At 39.9% G+C, this 14,774-nt stretch overlaps 1 protein-coding gene across 1 annotated transcript in view; it reads right to left on the reverse strand.

Moving 5' to 3' along the window:
- The window catches only part of LOC109624818 (protein diaphanous homolog 3), a 139,803-nt gene that overhangs the window by 62,827 nt on the left and 62,202 nt on the right, over positions 1–14,774 (reverse strand). The window contains exons 21-24 of the mRNA XM_069525583.1: positions 14,032–14,271; positions 10,961–11,090; positions 4,658–4,783; positions 634–797 (exon numbers count right to left, since the gene is read on the reverse strand). Of these exons, the coding sequence (XP_069381684.1) occupies positions 634–797; positions 4,658–4,783; positions 10,961–11,090; positions 14,032–14,271 (660 nt within the window). The remainder of the gene's footprint in view (positions 1–633; positions 798–4,657; positions 4,784–10,960; positions 11,091–14,031; positions 14,272–14,774) is intronic.

Below are 14,774 nucleotides of genomic sequence, written 5' to 3' on the forward strand. Positions count from 1 at the left end.
ACTGCACATGTACTATCCATAGATATGTGGAATTATATACAGTATGGTAAGTCTTTTATTTCACTTCCAGTTGCCTTTCAAGAACTGGAAAACATATGAAAATAAGACTAAGAACTAACTCTGGTTAGCTAATGGTTTTGATTCTGTTAATGGCCTAATTGCATGAAACATTTTAAATGTTCATAAATACAGGTGGTCATTTTTCTACTATTATTAGTTACGTTATTAGGTGAAAAATGTGACACAAAATACAAATACATCTTTAACATCAGGACGATTACTCTTTAGGCCTTTGAAATGGTATTACAGAACACAGATCCACATGACCTAGCACTCGAAGATATGTTTGTTTCGGTGCAGTTGTCCCACAATATCAATACATTCTTTCAAAAGTAACTTTAAAGTTATTATGAGATCATTATTTTACATAATACTATATTGCATATACTTAAATGGCTTCCTGTGGTGTAAAATAATACAATAATACCTGCCAAACTTACTAACAAACTCATCAACCATAAAATGTCAATCAAATGTGAAAAACATTTATTTTACATGTAAACTGTTCACTTCCCCACAACACGGACTAAGACTTTAAAAGTTTCCACTCGTCAAACAGCACAGCATACTCACAGTGAACATGGTGCGAAAGTTGCTGAGATCAGTGAACAGCTCCTCCACAGAGGTCTTCTTGGGATCAATTGCGAAGTACTCCAGCAAGTTCTGATACAGAGTCTCCATATTGCTGTGCATGATCACCAGTTTGCCATACTGTTCCCGCGCAACCTTGCTGAAGCTGTGGGGACGTGGTCAAGGTCAACAACACATCCATCACACATTCAGAGTAAATTAAATGTTGCTGTGAGTGCTCCTCTGTTTGACAGCAACGCAGGAAATTGAGGATGGAAAAAAAACATATTTGAAGCTGGAAGAAATCTGGAGAGCAAACTGAGTAGTAAATTATGATGTTGACATCGCAGATGATGTCAGTCAGGTTACTAATACTGTGCATTCAGTGCTATGACCCCCTGTTGACCACTCTCGTCTGACTGCTGGCAAACTGTGTTGGTGTATCTGACTATATTACAATATCAAAGTAAAAAAGAGACACATTTACATACAAACACACACACATACATATATATATATATATATATGTATATATAGTCTTACTCTGCCTAACACTACAACTTTAGTTTGTTTCACTGTATGGACCAATAACATCTCCTTGTAACTCACATTATAGGTGGAATGGTATCAAGAGAGGTTCTTTACAAAAACTTAACAAGCCAACAGAGTTATCTAGTAAATATCTGTGGTTTCATTCCCTCTCCTCAACCCTGCTCTTACACTTTTGGTGAGTGGGTATGATCTCCTGCGAGAAGTGAGTAACTGATATAGAGTCATAGCTCGCATTGCCAGAATCAGGCCCAGCAAGTTCGAGAGTTATGTCAAACTACAGAGAAAAATACTTAAAAGTCATAAAAAAACAGGTTTTTTTCTCCAATACTCAGTGAGGAAATTTTTAAAATATCAAGAATTCTTAATAAAGTCTATTGTTCTTGTTACAGTGTCCTCTGGTTCAGGAAGCTGGGGATGCTATGATGCTACTAACAGCACGGTACTGTCAAACAAGTCACCTATAAATAACCAAGCACACAATACTCACTCAAAATCAATCAAGCAAGATTGAGCCTTTCTAAGTGTCTTATATATGCTTTCATTAGCACTTTTGTGATTTTGTAATTATATTTTTTCATTTTATAATTAAATATATAATTTTCAAGTGTAGCCTGAGCTATCCACATGATGACCCTACCCTATACAATAAAAATCTTTTTATCCATGAAAAAAATAAAATCTGAGTTTGGATCAATGTGCTTCCTTTACCCCCAACATCCTCGTCTCATGGCAGATAAGAAGTGCCAATGTCTGTGTGTCTGTGGTATCACAAGTACGTGGGCAGCCTCTCTGGCTCCTATTGAGCCCCTTCATTATGGCTCAATTGATAGACCCATTTGAGGTCTGGCCTCTGCTGAATCTGGCTGGGGAAGGGACAACCTATTCACAGCTGGGTAAATGCTGTTCAATAGGCACTGCTCCTAGATTGACTTGTCTGTAATATCTTTCCAAGCCAGGAGCTGTGGGGAGAGAAGCAGAAAGATAGTCTGAGTGGGTGATGGAAAACAAGAGAGAGAGAGAGAGAGAAAAGAAGACAAAGCTGAGCCTTGGTTGATAATTATCACGGGGTGAGAAATATCTCTCCTCCTCATGTCCACCCCTCTTCTCACTCCTCTACTATTCATGAGACAGAAGTGGTCCACCGCTGCTCATTATCAAGAATTCTTGTTCACTCTCTTTCTTACAGACCTTTACACTTCTATTCCATATGATTTTTTTTCTTCTCCCATTCTTCATTTGCTCATTATCCTTCTGTTTTTCTTCTTTCCTAATTTGCCGCCTTCTCGAGCTAAGCTCATGTTCTGAAGTGAAACACTAGAACTATAACAAATGAACATGCTCAATTGCTGGAAGTAAAAGTAAAACTTAATTTTTAATGTCTCCAATGTGACACTCCAGGTTTCTCATGTTACTGTGGTGTTTGGTTTGTTGCAACTGACTGTCTTCCATAAGCAGTGAAACAGCTTCAAGAATAACATAATGAAAACCCCTCACCTTCTACTTTAATAACTTTCTTATGACCTGGATGACTGGGGATCTTGATACAAACATGGTTTAATAACTGCATTTATAGAATTATGAATAAATCAAGCTCAGAATTACAAGCCTTTCCCAGAGGTCACCTTTTTTTAAACAAATAATCTGTGCAACACATTATTTTAATATAAAATTGTAACAATATGTAATTCAATAACACTTAAAGGATCGTTTTAAAGGTTAATTTAAAGGTGCAGTTCAATCAATATCACATCTCTTGATATTCATTACTTTCGATTGTAGACTGTGGCCATAAATTGGGCTACCAATTAAAACTGCTGTGGTTCTGTTTTCTCAGCAAACAAAAGCATGATGGAACAGATTTATGTTGAACTCTGTGTGAAAGACTGAGGTCCTAAAAATATGATCATAGTGTAAGCAATGCCACCACCAAGTTAAATATTTGTCTGTGATACAGTTAAACCCTGACAAGTGTGTGTATAAGCGATTGTGTTTCTATTGCTGAAAATTACACCCCTGACACTCTGTTTAATTTGTTTAATTTCATCTACAGTTGATTTTATTAGGGGCCAAGAGCACAGATTTCATTTTCAAAATCCGTGTTGATGTTTGCGTTTCTAATCTGCGTTGCTAAGATGAGACAGGCACCAGGAATTGGAAAGTGAACCAGTGAAAGACGGACCTGTCAAATCCATTCTCTGTGTTGTACTCAAGTTCTCTGCTAACTACCAACAACACAATCCATCAGTGGCCCAGCCCCAAGGCTACTGATCAAAACTACATGAAGGCGGCCGGGTACAGGGTGTATTATTGAACACACTCACACACCTGGTCTGAGACGTACCTGACACCTGTCAGCGATGGATCTTTATATCCAGACAGGACAGTGAGGCGCTTATAACACTAAAAAAAAACATTTGTGTATTCATGTTTTTTATATCAGTAATTACATTACATTGCTCCTTTTCCATGAACATACAGCAATGACTGACAGAACGAGAGAGCATGAGAGTGACAGAGAAACAATGGAGGCTTTGTCCCAATGCTCCTTCTCCAACCTTTCCCTTCATTTTGAAGTTGTCCTCAGTGTGAAGTACACAAAAATGAGAGAGGAGAGTGGTACTGGTCCAGTAACTTGAACATTGAATGGGATGCCACTCATGACTTGTACACATCATGGTGAGTAGAAAAACAAGTGTACTGTAGATAAAAGACTAAGGCTGGGAGGACTCTTCTTGTCACACATTTACTTTTTAACACTATTCTATGTCGTTTCTTTTCTTGAGTGATTTCCAAGAGTGTGAACATCTGCAACTAATTGAACTCAACAGATTCATAATTAATTTTGCAAAAGGTAAATAAAATATCTTTAAGATGTTAAAGTTCCTTCACTATTTAATGTAAGTTATTTCATATGCTACGGTGTGGAAACCTGCTCTATTGCTAGCCTATGTAGCACCAATGTAGTTGATGTAAACACATTCAGTTTGACTGCACCTCAGCCATGTTAGTGGATGGGACATGGACCTAACTAAAAACTACACACCAAATACATTTTTTGCCGGAGAAAATTGTTGTCATTTTTAGATAGTTTTTATCAAACCACTGTAAGTTCAAGTGTTCATTTTCCAATAAATTTGGTTTTAATTAGTTATTTGATGCTTAATAAAAACAGGGTTATCATGATTGACAGCTGAGACAGACTCATGATTGGTCAAGCATGCTCATTGAAGGGACCTCGATATCACAGCTCCCCTCCACAATCTCTACTGTGCCGACTCTTTCTCCAGCACAAGATGGTGGCAACTATTCACGTGATAGTCAGGCCTTATTTTTTTTAAGTGGAGGTGCGTAGTCCTTCTTTATATGAATATATAGTCATTGGTTTGATTCATATCCGTGTAATCAGACTAATATCTTGGATGAGTAAGTGAGTGAAGGGATGTATTAAAAACATTATTATAATTATAAAAGGATATAGCCATTTTCGTGAGGAACATGTCGTTGGGGTCATCAGGCGAAGAAAAAGTGTCCAGGTCTCTCTCCAGCTGCAGCAGCTGCCGCTCCATCTGCCTGAGGCTCTTCTCCAGATTCTCCGCAGACGCTGCACACGTATATCCAGACACAAACACGCACGTTTGTTAAAGCACACGCAAACATACCCACATGCAAATGTAGAAAAGAAAGAAGCAGAGAGAGAGAGAGAGAGAGAGAGAGAGAGAGAGAGAGAGAGAGAGAGAGAGAGAGAGAGAGAGAGAGGACAACTCACTTACAGGTACAATCAAATGTTATTATTTTGATGCTCTGAAAGAACCGGAGAAAAACATCATACTAAAAAGGGAACAGGGAAAAGGAGAGAGCAGCCAGCTCAGTTGAAAAGCATGCTTATTATGAATTCACTCTGCCAGAAACACCAAGGGAATAAACAATAACTGAGAAAAATAAACATCAAGTGCAGGTACGTTCAATGTTCACCTCACATATGCTTTTGTGTGTGTCATAAACAATTAGATTTGTGTTAGAGTACAGTGCCCTTACTGACACACACACTGTAGTGAAAGCAGACGCCTGCTGTGTTTATTTGTATGTTACATGATGTGTGTGGCTTTTCAGTGACACAAACAGAGCAACTGATTGAAAAGTGCAGTCTCAAAGTATGAAGACTGATGGTTTCATTTCAAAAATCTCTCCAAGCCACAGGGTCTTTACTCGTATCAACAGGTAGCACGGATCATTTAGGTAGGAGAGCAGGAGACCACAGAGCCCAACTTTCTGTTAAGTTGGTCATGGCTGACACTTTAAGCTAGTCGCTGAATATAGCATATGGCTTAAATTACCCTGATTAGACCCTGCTTGACAAAAAGGCGTAAGCTGCTTATATTAAAGTAGTTTCAAATTTCCTTGATCCTCATAAACGCTTTTCAAAAAAAAGAAGAAAAAGAGAGAAGGAGAACTTTAATGTAGCTAAACTCCTCACTGCATTTATATCAAAAATGCTATTTAATGATGTGAACAAGCTGTCTCTCACACACACACACACACGATTCTTTAATAAATCATCTTTAATACACATATTCTATGCAGAAGCTGAAGACGTTGCGCAATTTCTCTTAAATTTTTTTATTCAATAGCGAGTAAGTGCTGTATGTTCTTTTGAGAGCAGGTAAAGGTGAGTGTGTGAACATATGTAGACAAAATACTGATTCATCGGGGGGGCACTTTTCATTGTGCTGTCACTCATGATTGAGAAAGAGAGAGCTCTTCAGTAACACAAGTATTTAAAATGAAATCATCATATAACACTCACAACACAGCTCCTGAATATGTACCAGAAAAATTATTTTAACATGTAATCTTTTTAATCCAAGGAATTTCTTTGTCTCTCTTCTTTGATTCATCTCTCTTTCCCTGTCTCTGAAGCACTGACACGAATAGTTAACAGTCAGTCGATGGCAGTGAAAATGGCGAAGCACTCCAGTCTTGTCACAGCGTACATTGTGGCTCCTGGTGTCTCAATCAGAACAGTATTCACAGAGCAGCAAGTTGCTCATACTGATCGACTGAAATCAGCCTGCCATGCTGGGCAGTAAAAAAGAAGAAGAAACCTGTAGGGGTTAACTTTCCCCTGCAGAATCGTTGATGATGCTCTTTTTTCCATGAGGAACATTGAAAGCAATTAGGAAGAAAAACACTGATCAGCCACCACATTAAAACCAGTCACATGTTTTATTGCTGTGGCTGATTGATATATCAGGAGGATAGAGTGATGCAATGCAGCAACATACAGATGCTGTTTTTTTATTGTCTTCAAAGCTCTCAAATATCACACCCTAAAAAACAGAACTAGTTTCAACTGTCAAATCCATTATCTCCCTGAAACGAAACACAAGCTCTGAACATTTCCATAGATATTCTATTAGCGTGCCAGTTCAGAGCGGGAAAACAAATCGGAAATATAAAGGTCTCGATACTGATCTGCCCTGCAGCTTAAAACCTGGTGATCTGTTTACAGAAATTCTTTGGATTCTATCAAGACTCAACTACAATAACTATAAACCTTTGACCAAATAATCAAGGATTTCACAATCAATATGATAAGTATGATAGATGTTATAGTAAACCATCAGAAACTGACACTTAACCTGCTGTTTCCTCCCATTAAAATCTTTGTCTCTTTTTTGAAAAACAAAAAAAAGAAGCCTTCGGCGAAACCGAGCAACCGCTCTCTGCTGAATGAGGTGGGGGCAGCATGCAGAAGTGGAAGGTAGCCTGACAGGCGGTCTGTTAATATAAATGCTTTAAGTCTTGGATGTTCTAGCTGTGAAAAGTGCAACGAAGGGTGAGACAGAGAGCAGAACAGATTGAGATTTCTTCTTTTTTTAGCTTCACAATTCAATTATGATGATGCCTGCTCGTACGGAAGGGCATATGAACAAGAGGAAACATGCAGGTGTCAAACGTTTCTGGAGAGCATTTTTTCGTGGACTGATCAGCAGTGTTAGTATAGCAGCTGAAATGTTTAGTCTGTGTCCTTCTTGTTCGCCATCCTGCTCTTTCTTTCTCTTGTGGTGTGTTAAAGTGCAAGTGCTTTTTAAGAGCAGCGGCGCCTGAATGCCTTTGTGGTCCAGAGGGGCAGCAGACAGATGTAGGATGTTTTAGCGGAATAATAATTGGAATATTTGCAGAGGTCAAATCCCCCATTGACACCCTTTTATTACCCTGCCAACCTGCTGTGCTATAAATGAGACTGAGTGGAGCACACAACCATGCATACTCTCTCACAAACAGCCCTGCTACATGCAGAGCTCCACTATAGACCATCCTTTGATGCATGGAAATTAAGAGACTGAAAAAAAGCAGATATGCATTCAGAGACCAAAGCGTGACAGACAAGTGTGTAGACTGATGGTGCTGGGTGCTGTAGAAATTGTAATCTGAAAAAAACCTACACTCAATGTGCACCTGCTACATGGAAAAATAACATGAACATTTCACTGCTCATTCTATATACTTTCAAACTGAGGCTCATCACTCATACTGCATGTGGCGAAGTGAAGCTTGAGCCGCATGTGCGAGAACAGTCTCATTTTACTTGAGCCATCGCATTACTTCTTAATGACTCCTCAGGGCTCCAAGCCTTAAACAGAAACTGAACCAAAGTAGCTTTTCCATCTTTACTGCAAAATAAAATTAATGCAGACATGTCTATTTAGTATTATGCAAAGCTTTCCAAGTAAGAGATGCTTGAGCTGTTGACAGGCACTATTTGAAGAGCTGCGAGCTGAAGGAGCTTGGTTTCACACATTAATACTGTACGTCTCTATGATTTGCCTGATTTCACCAAGTGCCATACAAGATACACCCTTGTTGCTCAAACCTGCCTGCTGTGAATTATCCATGTTTCTGAAGAGGGGCTAAAGAAATAGAAATAGGACGGAAGAGGGAAAGAGAGCACAACTGATGAAAGAAATAGCAAAGAAAGATGGATTCACAGGGAGAGCCAGAGGAACATGGGAAATGACAGAGAGAAGCAGCACACTAGAACTGCTTCTCCATGTCAAGAGAAATAATGATTAAGATGCTGAAAAGAAGAGAGGGCAGCAGAAATAAGAAGACAGACACAAAGGAACCCTGAAATAAACTGCAGTTTTGTTTCCATGAGAGACGGGATTGGCAGTGGGGGGAAACGGAGGCTATGTTACACACAGTCAAAAGACTGCACCTTTTACAACCGAAGCACAAATCATTACTGCTACCTCGATGCAACCTTGTTTTCATGCTCAAGAAAGCTCTTTGGTGAGTGTCTATGAATGTAATGCAGCCTTTTAGTGTATTTTCAGGCCCCCCGAATGACTGTCAGGCCTGATGAAAAGGAAGCCACTCAAAAGGGTGGTTTCAAAAGACGAGATGGGATTTGTGTGTCTGAACACTAGATATGAAGAGATGAGACACTTAGTGAGTGCTTCTCTTAACTGAACAAAAACACAGAGGAAGACAGTGACGGAGGAAGAGGACTACATCTATCAAGATGCAAATATATACTCAGCTTGTGGTCAATGAAGTAAGCACAAGAACAAAGCCTGAGGAGAGATCCAAGGAGTGAGCTTCATATTGATCACACCTTCTACCCATGAGTCTTGGCTAAAGACTTGTGGTTACGTAGCACTTGGGAGAAGTGAAAAATGTCAACAGGGGCATCGTTATCCAAAGATTATCAAAGCCCCAACAAAACCTTACGAAGAAGAGTAAAAGGATGAAAGACACACACGTCAGTCCTGCTATGTGTTTTCACCCTCTCCTTCACTCACTCCTGCTGGGAACAGTGAAGGGGATAGAATCTTCTCTGGAGCCACAGAAACATGTTGTGACAGTATAATTGTACGTGCACACTGCACATAACTCTGCACTAACTCTATTCCTGTTATGGGTAACAATTATCCAGATTGTCCAGCTGGCGCACAGGAAATGTTTGGCTTCTGCTCACGCTTTACCTGTCTTACTTAGAAGTTGGGCTTCTTTTCGACCTTTTACATAGACTAACAAACATAACACAATGGAAGAAAGAGAAAAGTCACAGTTTTCATTATGTGGAGAAGTATTTTGTTCCCATGATTATCGTCAAGTCCCCATAATTAATTTAGTGAACAGATTCAGATCTCCACAACATGAGCAATAAGTGATGCTGCTCACCGCTTACGCCTGAGACTTGCTCATGGCAATATGAGCAAAATACATCATGAACAATTCTCCTCTGGCCACCCAGTGTGTCCCCGCTTGCTTGTGACCTTTACCACATTCAAGATAACACTGACCAAACTCTGCACATGTTTGTGTGAATGAGTGCACCTCATACGATACAGAAAACAGCCAATTTGTTCAAATTGATGCTACAACAGTACATTGACCCGACGTAGTCTCTTGGAAAAAAAGCCCAAAGCTCTTGCAGATGTGCAACAGCAGAAGATTAAAGGTGAGTATCAAAAAGCATTGCAGAGGAAGTGTGTAGCATAGATCAAACACAAAATCTGGTAAAATATAATGCCTGTTTACAGAATAAACAAGCATGAAATCTGAGAATTATCCCTAATGAGTTACAAATGTAGAAAGGTACAAATGTAGAAAGGAACTTAAACACAAAAAGAATAATGGTCCATTCTGTAGGACACGTTTCTGCATTAACCTCTCCAAACCATAAACTTTAAGGATCTCTGCACAAATTCAGAAATCTATTGCTTATCATTTGCAACATTAATAAAATATAATGTAAGACAATATAAAAACCAGATGTGACTGAATGTCATTTTCATGCAAGACTACTAGTGTGTTTGGGTGGAGTGATATCAAACCCAGTCTCTCAACCACCAAAACCATTGAGGTTATTTCACAGCAGCTCATGTAAAAGTAATTTCTTTTCATGGATTTTAATGGTTGAACTTAAGAGATATGAAATGACACAATGTTAAAATGTGATTAAGTTTGTGATGTCAGTCGTTTATATGGTTGGGCGACCCATGGAGCTCATTATCTTTTCATGAGGCTCACCTTTCCAATCATCTACCACTGCCATTGACCACACCATTACAATTGTTTATATCAGGCGATAACGCTTAATGGCCACCATCAAACAAGGAGCCAAAGCGTTCTTTCTAAAATATTATTCAGTTTTCAGTTTTAATAGCGTGCCCTCAGTTGCCTAAACAACATGCTGGACAGAAGATAACATAAAAGGCTTTTTCTCATTGAAGTCAAACCTAAAGGCTGACATTTTTCAGTTCCAGACAGCTTGTCAAACAAAGCTGCAAAACAGAGGGAGAAAAAAAGAAAAATAAACAATATAGTTTTGTGTCTGTATACCTTTTGTCTGCTCAAAGAATAGTCCAGCTATTTGATTACTAATTTTGCATTCATTGGACCAGTTGGCAACGTCCCTGCTGGTAAATATTGCCAGGGTGTTGATTTGACAGGGAATGGATGAAACTCCCTGCGCAATGGGAAAGCTAAAGAACTTTAGTTGACACCAGCAGGAAACCAAAATAACAGCAATAATCACACTGCAGAATCGGCTCAAGGAGAGTGGGAGGTAGACGGCAGCACTGTGCATAGTGATCATTGCGTGCTTAAAAAAGAGGAACAATGCCTTGGTGCAAGTGAACAGCAAAGTATTTTTTTTCTTATATCTATCGTATTAAATCTGGTTGTTTCTATGAGACATAATTAACGTACCATAACATTGTGTGCATCTGTGTGCAGGTTTGTGCATACGAATAACAATTTATGTTACCTCGGCTAGCACGGTCCACGTGCTGTAGGTCTTCAACGAACTTAATCACATCTGGAAAATCTTGCTCACATACATGTGCCAGGAAGTGGAGCAATGTGGTCTTTTGGTCCGCTGACTTTGTGTCCTTTAGCTGTAGTAAAACACAAACACATACAGTTACACACAAAGGCCAATGATAGTGAAGGGCTGAATTTTATATCTTCTCATTTGAAATTTAAACAGTATTAAAGAGTGATTAGCAGAGAGTAAGTGGTACCTCTGACTTCCCTTGTTATTTCAAATGTCACAGGCTTAGTCTGACAAGTATGGATTTGTTGTTGATTGAAATGTTCTTAGTGATGTTTTCACCTTTGACCTTTTGAAAATAAAATGTTATCACATCACCATCGATCCAAGTAGACATTTATGTAAAATTGTGTCATAATAAATGTTTGAGTTATGGCCACGTGAAATGTTTTTTTATGATCACAGTAACCTTTGACCTTTAACCACCAAGATCTAATCAGCTCACCGTTGATGTCAGGTGAGCATTTGTACCACTTCTGCAGAAATGTCCTCAATGCATTGCTTTGATATTTCGTTCACAAGAGTGGGATGGATGTATGGATGTACACCCTGGAAACATAATGTCTCTGTGGCCACCGCTGTAACTGCTGCAAAAGCATGAACAGATTCTTTTGCCACAGCAGAGAATTAGCAGATTTTGTTTTCGTTCCCACATTCTCTGGTTGTTGTGTGACAAAGGAGCATGTAGCATTGCCTTCATTCAGCTACTGTAAACCCTTTCGGTGGCTCTACAAATGTGAGTGTTGGTGGTGCCTCACATGATTTCACGTCTCGTAGTCATGCAGCGGAAGCACATTCACAATGTGATGACCTCTTGAACTCTACATGCCACTCTTCCCCACACGTAACAATTTTTCAATTTCTCTGATACATTTCCATCATCGCTCTTCTGCAGTCTAATTCCAAGATGTCTCTCTGTATCCCCGCCAAACATCCCTCCTGTGGAGTGCATTGCTGTGTATCTCTCTAGGTGATCTATTGGTAGACAGCAGTGTACTCAGCCCCGCTGGGTTTAATCATGTTTGTATTATCTCCTCTAATCAAACAGTCTCATCTCTCATTTCATTTCTGTTTTCTCTTTTTTTTTTCAAAAGCTTAAAGTGCTCACTCATAAAAGCTCTCTTTTTGATTTTAGATGGATGTAATCATAGTTGACAATGTAAACATTTTTCTTTTTTCAATTGGGTTAGGCGCAATTTTCTTGTGCTTTGGAGTGTGCTGTGGAATTAAGTTGTCAAACTCGGGAACAGGCATGAAGGGTGATGTCTTCCTCTATATACATCCTGCTTTTGACATCCACTCACACCTTGGCCCCCCAACATACAAGTACGAAAGATAAGGAAACAGAGGGGCAGCATTAGAAAGGTGCTTAATACAAAAGCTTGTCCTTCACATACTTCTATTACCTAATTATATTACAGTTCTGTTAATACAGCAAATCCATCATTCATATATGCATGAGGCCAGTGTTTGTGTACACTCATGCACTGGTGTTTATATGAACATAAGCACCCAAGTCTAACAGGGCAGAGAGGTGGCAGTGATGAATGGCTGCAGTGGTCGTTACTGTGGAAACTGCAGTGAGTGTGCCACCAGCTGTAATGTAACCACTGGAGGAGTCTCTAGACAACCACACTGTTCTCTGTCACAATCACTACCATACAGGACAACTTACAGTCCTGTCTTAATGCCATATAAAATCTACAGGTACAGACATTCCCTGTGTCTCACCCCGACTCAGTTTGGGGAGTCCTGCAGGGTGTGTGCACTTTGAAAAGGGATATTGGTCATTGTCTCAATTATCTATTTGGAGCAGGAGAATGAGAATAAAGAACTCCCTGGGTTTCGGCTGCTTTGAAAGATGCCAGCAGATAGAGGGGGAAAGAAAGCTTGTGAGGCTGATGGTGTTCAATCAAATGAAACATTTTCAAATAAAATGTCTCATCACAGCAGTGTCTTCAGATCAGTTACCCGATACGGCAAAGTCAAAAAAGAGAGAGGCTAACACCTCCAGAAAAATACAGATGCACAAGTGTAAAAATACACAGATATGTTTGCCCAGACACCTAACACACACACAGACACACACAGACACACACAGACACACACAGACACACACACACACACACACACACACACACACACACACACACACACACACACACACACACACACACACACAAATCAACTGTATATAAAGATGGACGACAGGTTGGCTCCCCAAAGGTGAAGCCAAAGTATCTTGATCACCCCCCTGGTAGCTGGCTGCAGTTTAGGTCATAAACCCTGCCTCCTCCATGTCAGTGGATGGGACATGGGCCAGACTAAAAGTCATAAAGTCAAAATAACTCTTTCTCAAATTTGTTTTGTGCTTTTCAAGTTCGGTTTGAATTTGTTACTTGATAAATAAAAACAAGAGTAAAACAACATGATTAACAGCTGAAATTGATTCGGGATTGTTTGTGCCTGTGTATCAATGGGACGTCGCTACCATGGCTTCATCTCTCCCGATTCTCGCTACAAGTGACGTCTTTGGCCTAAGATGACCTTGTTTGTGTTAGTGGGAGGAAGTGAGATTCACCATCCATCTTTCTACACAGATTATGACACACACGCACTAACACATTGACTCTTTCCTAAATACTATGAATTAGTCGGAGCTAGGGCTTATATTTACAGTATCAATATAACATATATTATGTGAACGTATAAGGTATTGGAACACATGTATGTTAAACTGGCAGACATCCCTCAAGGCTCTTCAAGTGAACTTCAAATCAAACGTAGACTCTTGGAATCTTGTGATGATGCTCTCATTTTAAAAAGCTATTTCTTTCTGTTACCACAATCCAGCTCAGAACACAGCTGTGGATCATTTAAAGAAAACAAAATTCCATGTGTGATGTACTGTGCACACATCAAACATGTTGAACCACTGCCCGTGGTTGAATAGAGGTCTACAAGCTGTATGGAACAGGAAAAAAGGTCAGTGTTTTAACCCTCACCTTGCAGAGGGAACTGAGGTCGAAGCCATAAGACTGGGCGTTTCGAGAGCCTGCATTCATGTAATTCCCCAGCAGCAGCACCAGCTCCAGCAAGCGGCCAAAGGAGCCGCTCTTCCTGACCTCATCACAGGCGGCGTTTACAGCCAGGATATCTGGACGCAAGTTGTTTACTTGCTCCTCAAACTGCAGTCTGAAGAGAATGTGGCTGAGGCGAGGACGCAGACGCTTCACACTGCTCATCTGGAAGAAGGAGAAAAAAACTAGGAAAATTAAAAAAATTATAAAACAAAAGAGGAGTTAAGCAGGAGTAAGGAAAATATATTAAACAGAGAATAAGGTCAAAGAACATAGTCAAGCCTATAGTAAATACAATCACACTTTTGGCAATCTCACATTCAGCCGCTCTAATTTAGAAGGCATTTATGCAACGAGCACGCTGGAAAGTGTTGCTAGGCAGTAGTAATAGATGCTGGCAGTGATTTGATTTGGGACCCAGGTCTGGTAAGTTAATTGTAGAGTTTGTGTCCATATAGGGTGGGCAACGGAGGGGGTGGAATATACAATAGGCTGCCTTGGATTACCACTCTCACACAATTAGAGAAAATTGGAAAATATTGCACTGGGCCCAGGGCCTGGCCACAACGGTGATTGTGTATGTGTGCATGGCGGAGGGGAGGGTGCAGGTTCGAATTGTCTGTTTCACACAACAGCTGGCTGTGCGGTTTGATGTCCTCCATCAAGGG

Source organism: Paralichthys olivaceus, chromosome 1 (genome assembly GCF_024713975.1).
Source record: "Paralichthys olivaceus isolate ysfri-2021 chromosome 1, ASM2471397v2, whole genome shotgun sequence".
In the NCBI taxonomy this organism is placed as follows: Eukaryota; Metazoa; Chordata; class Actinopteri; order Pleuronectiformes; family Paralichthyidae; genus Paralichthys; species Paralichthys olivaceus.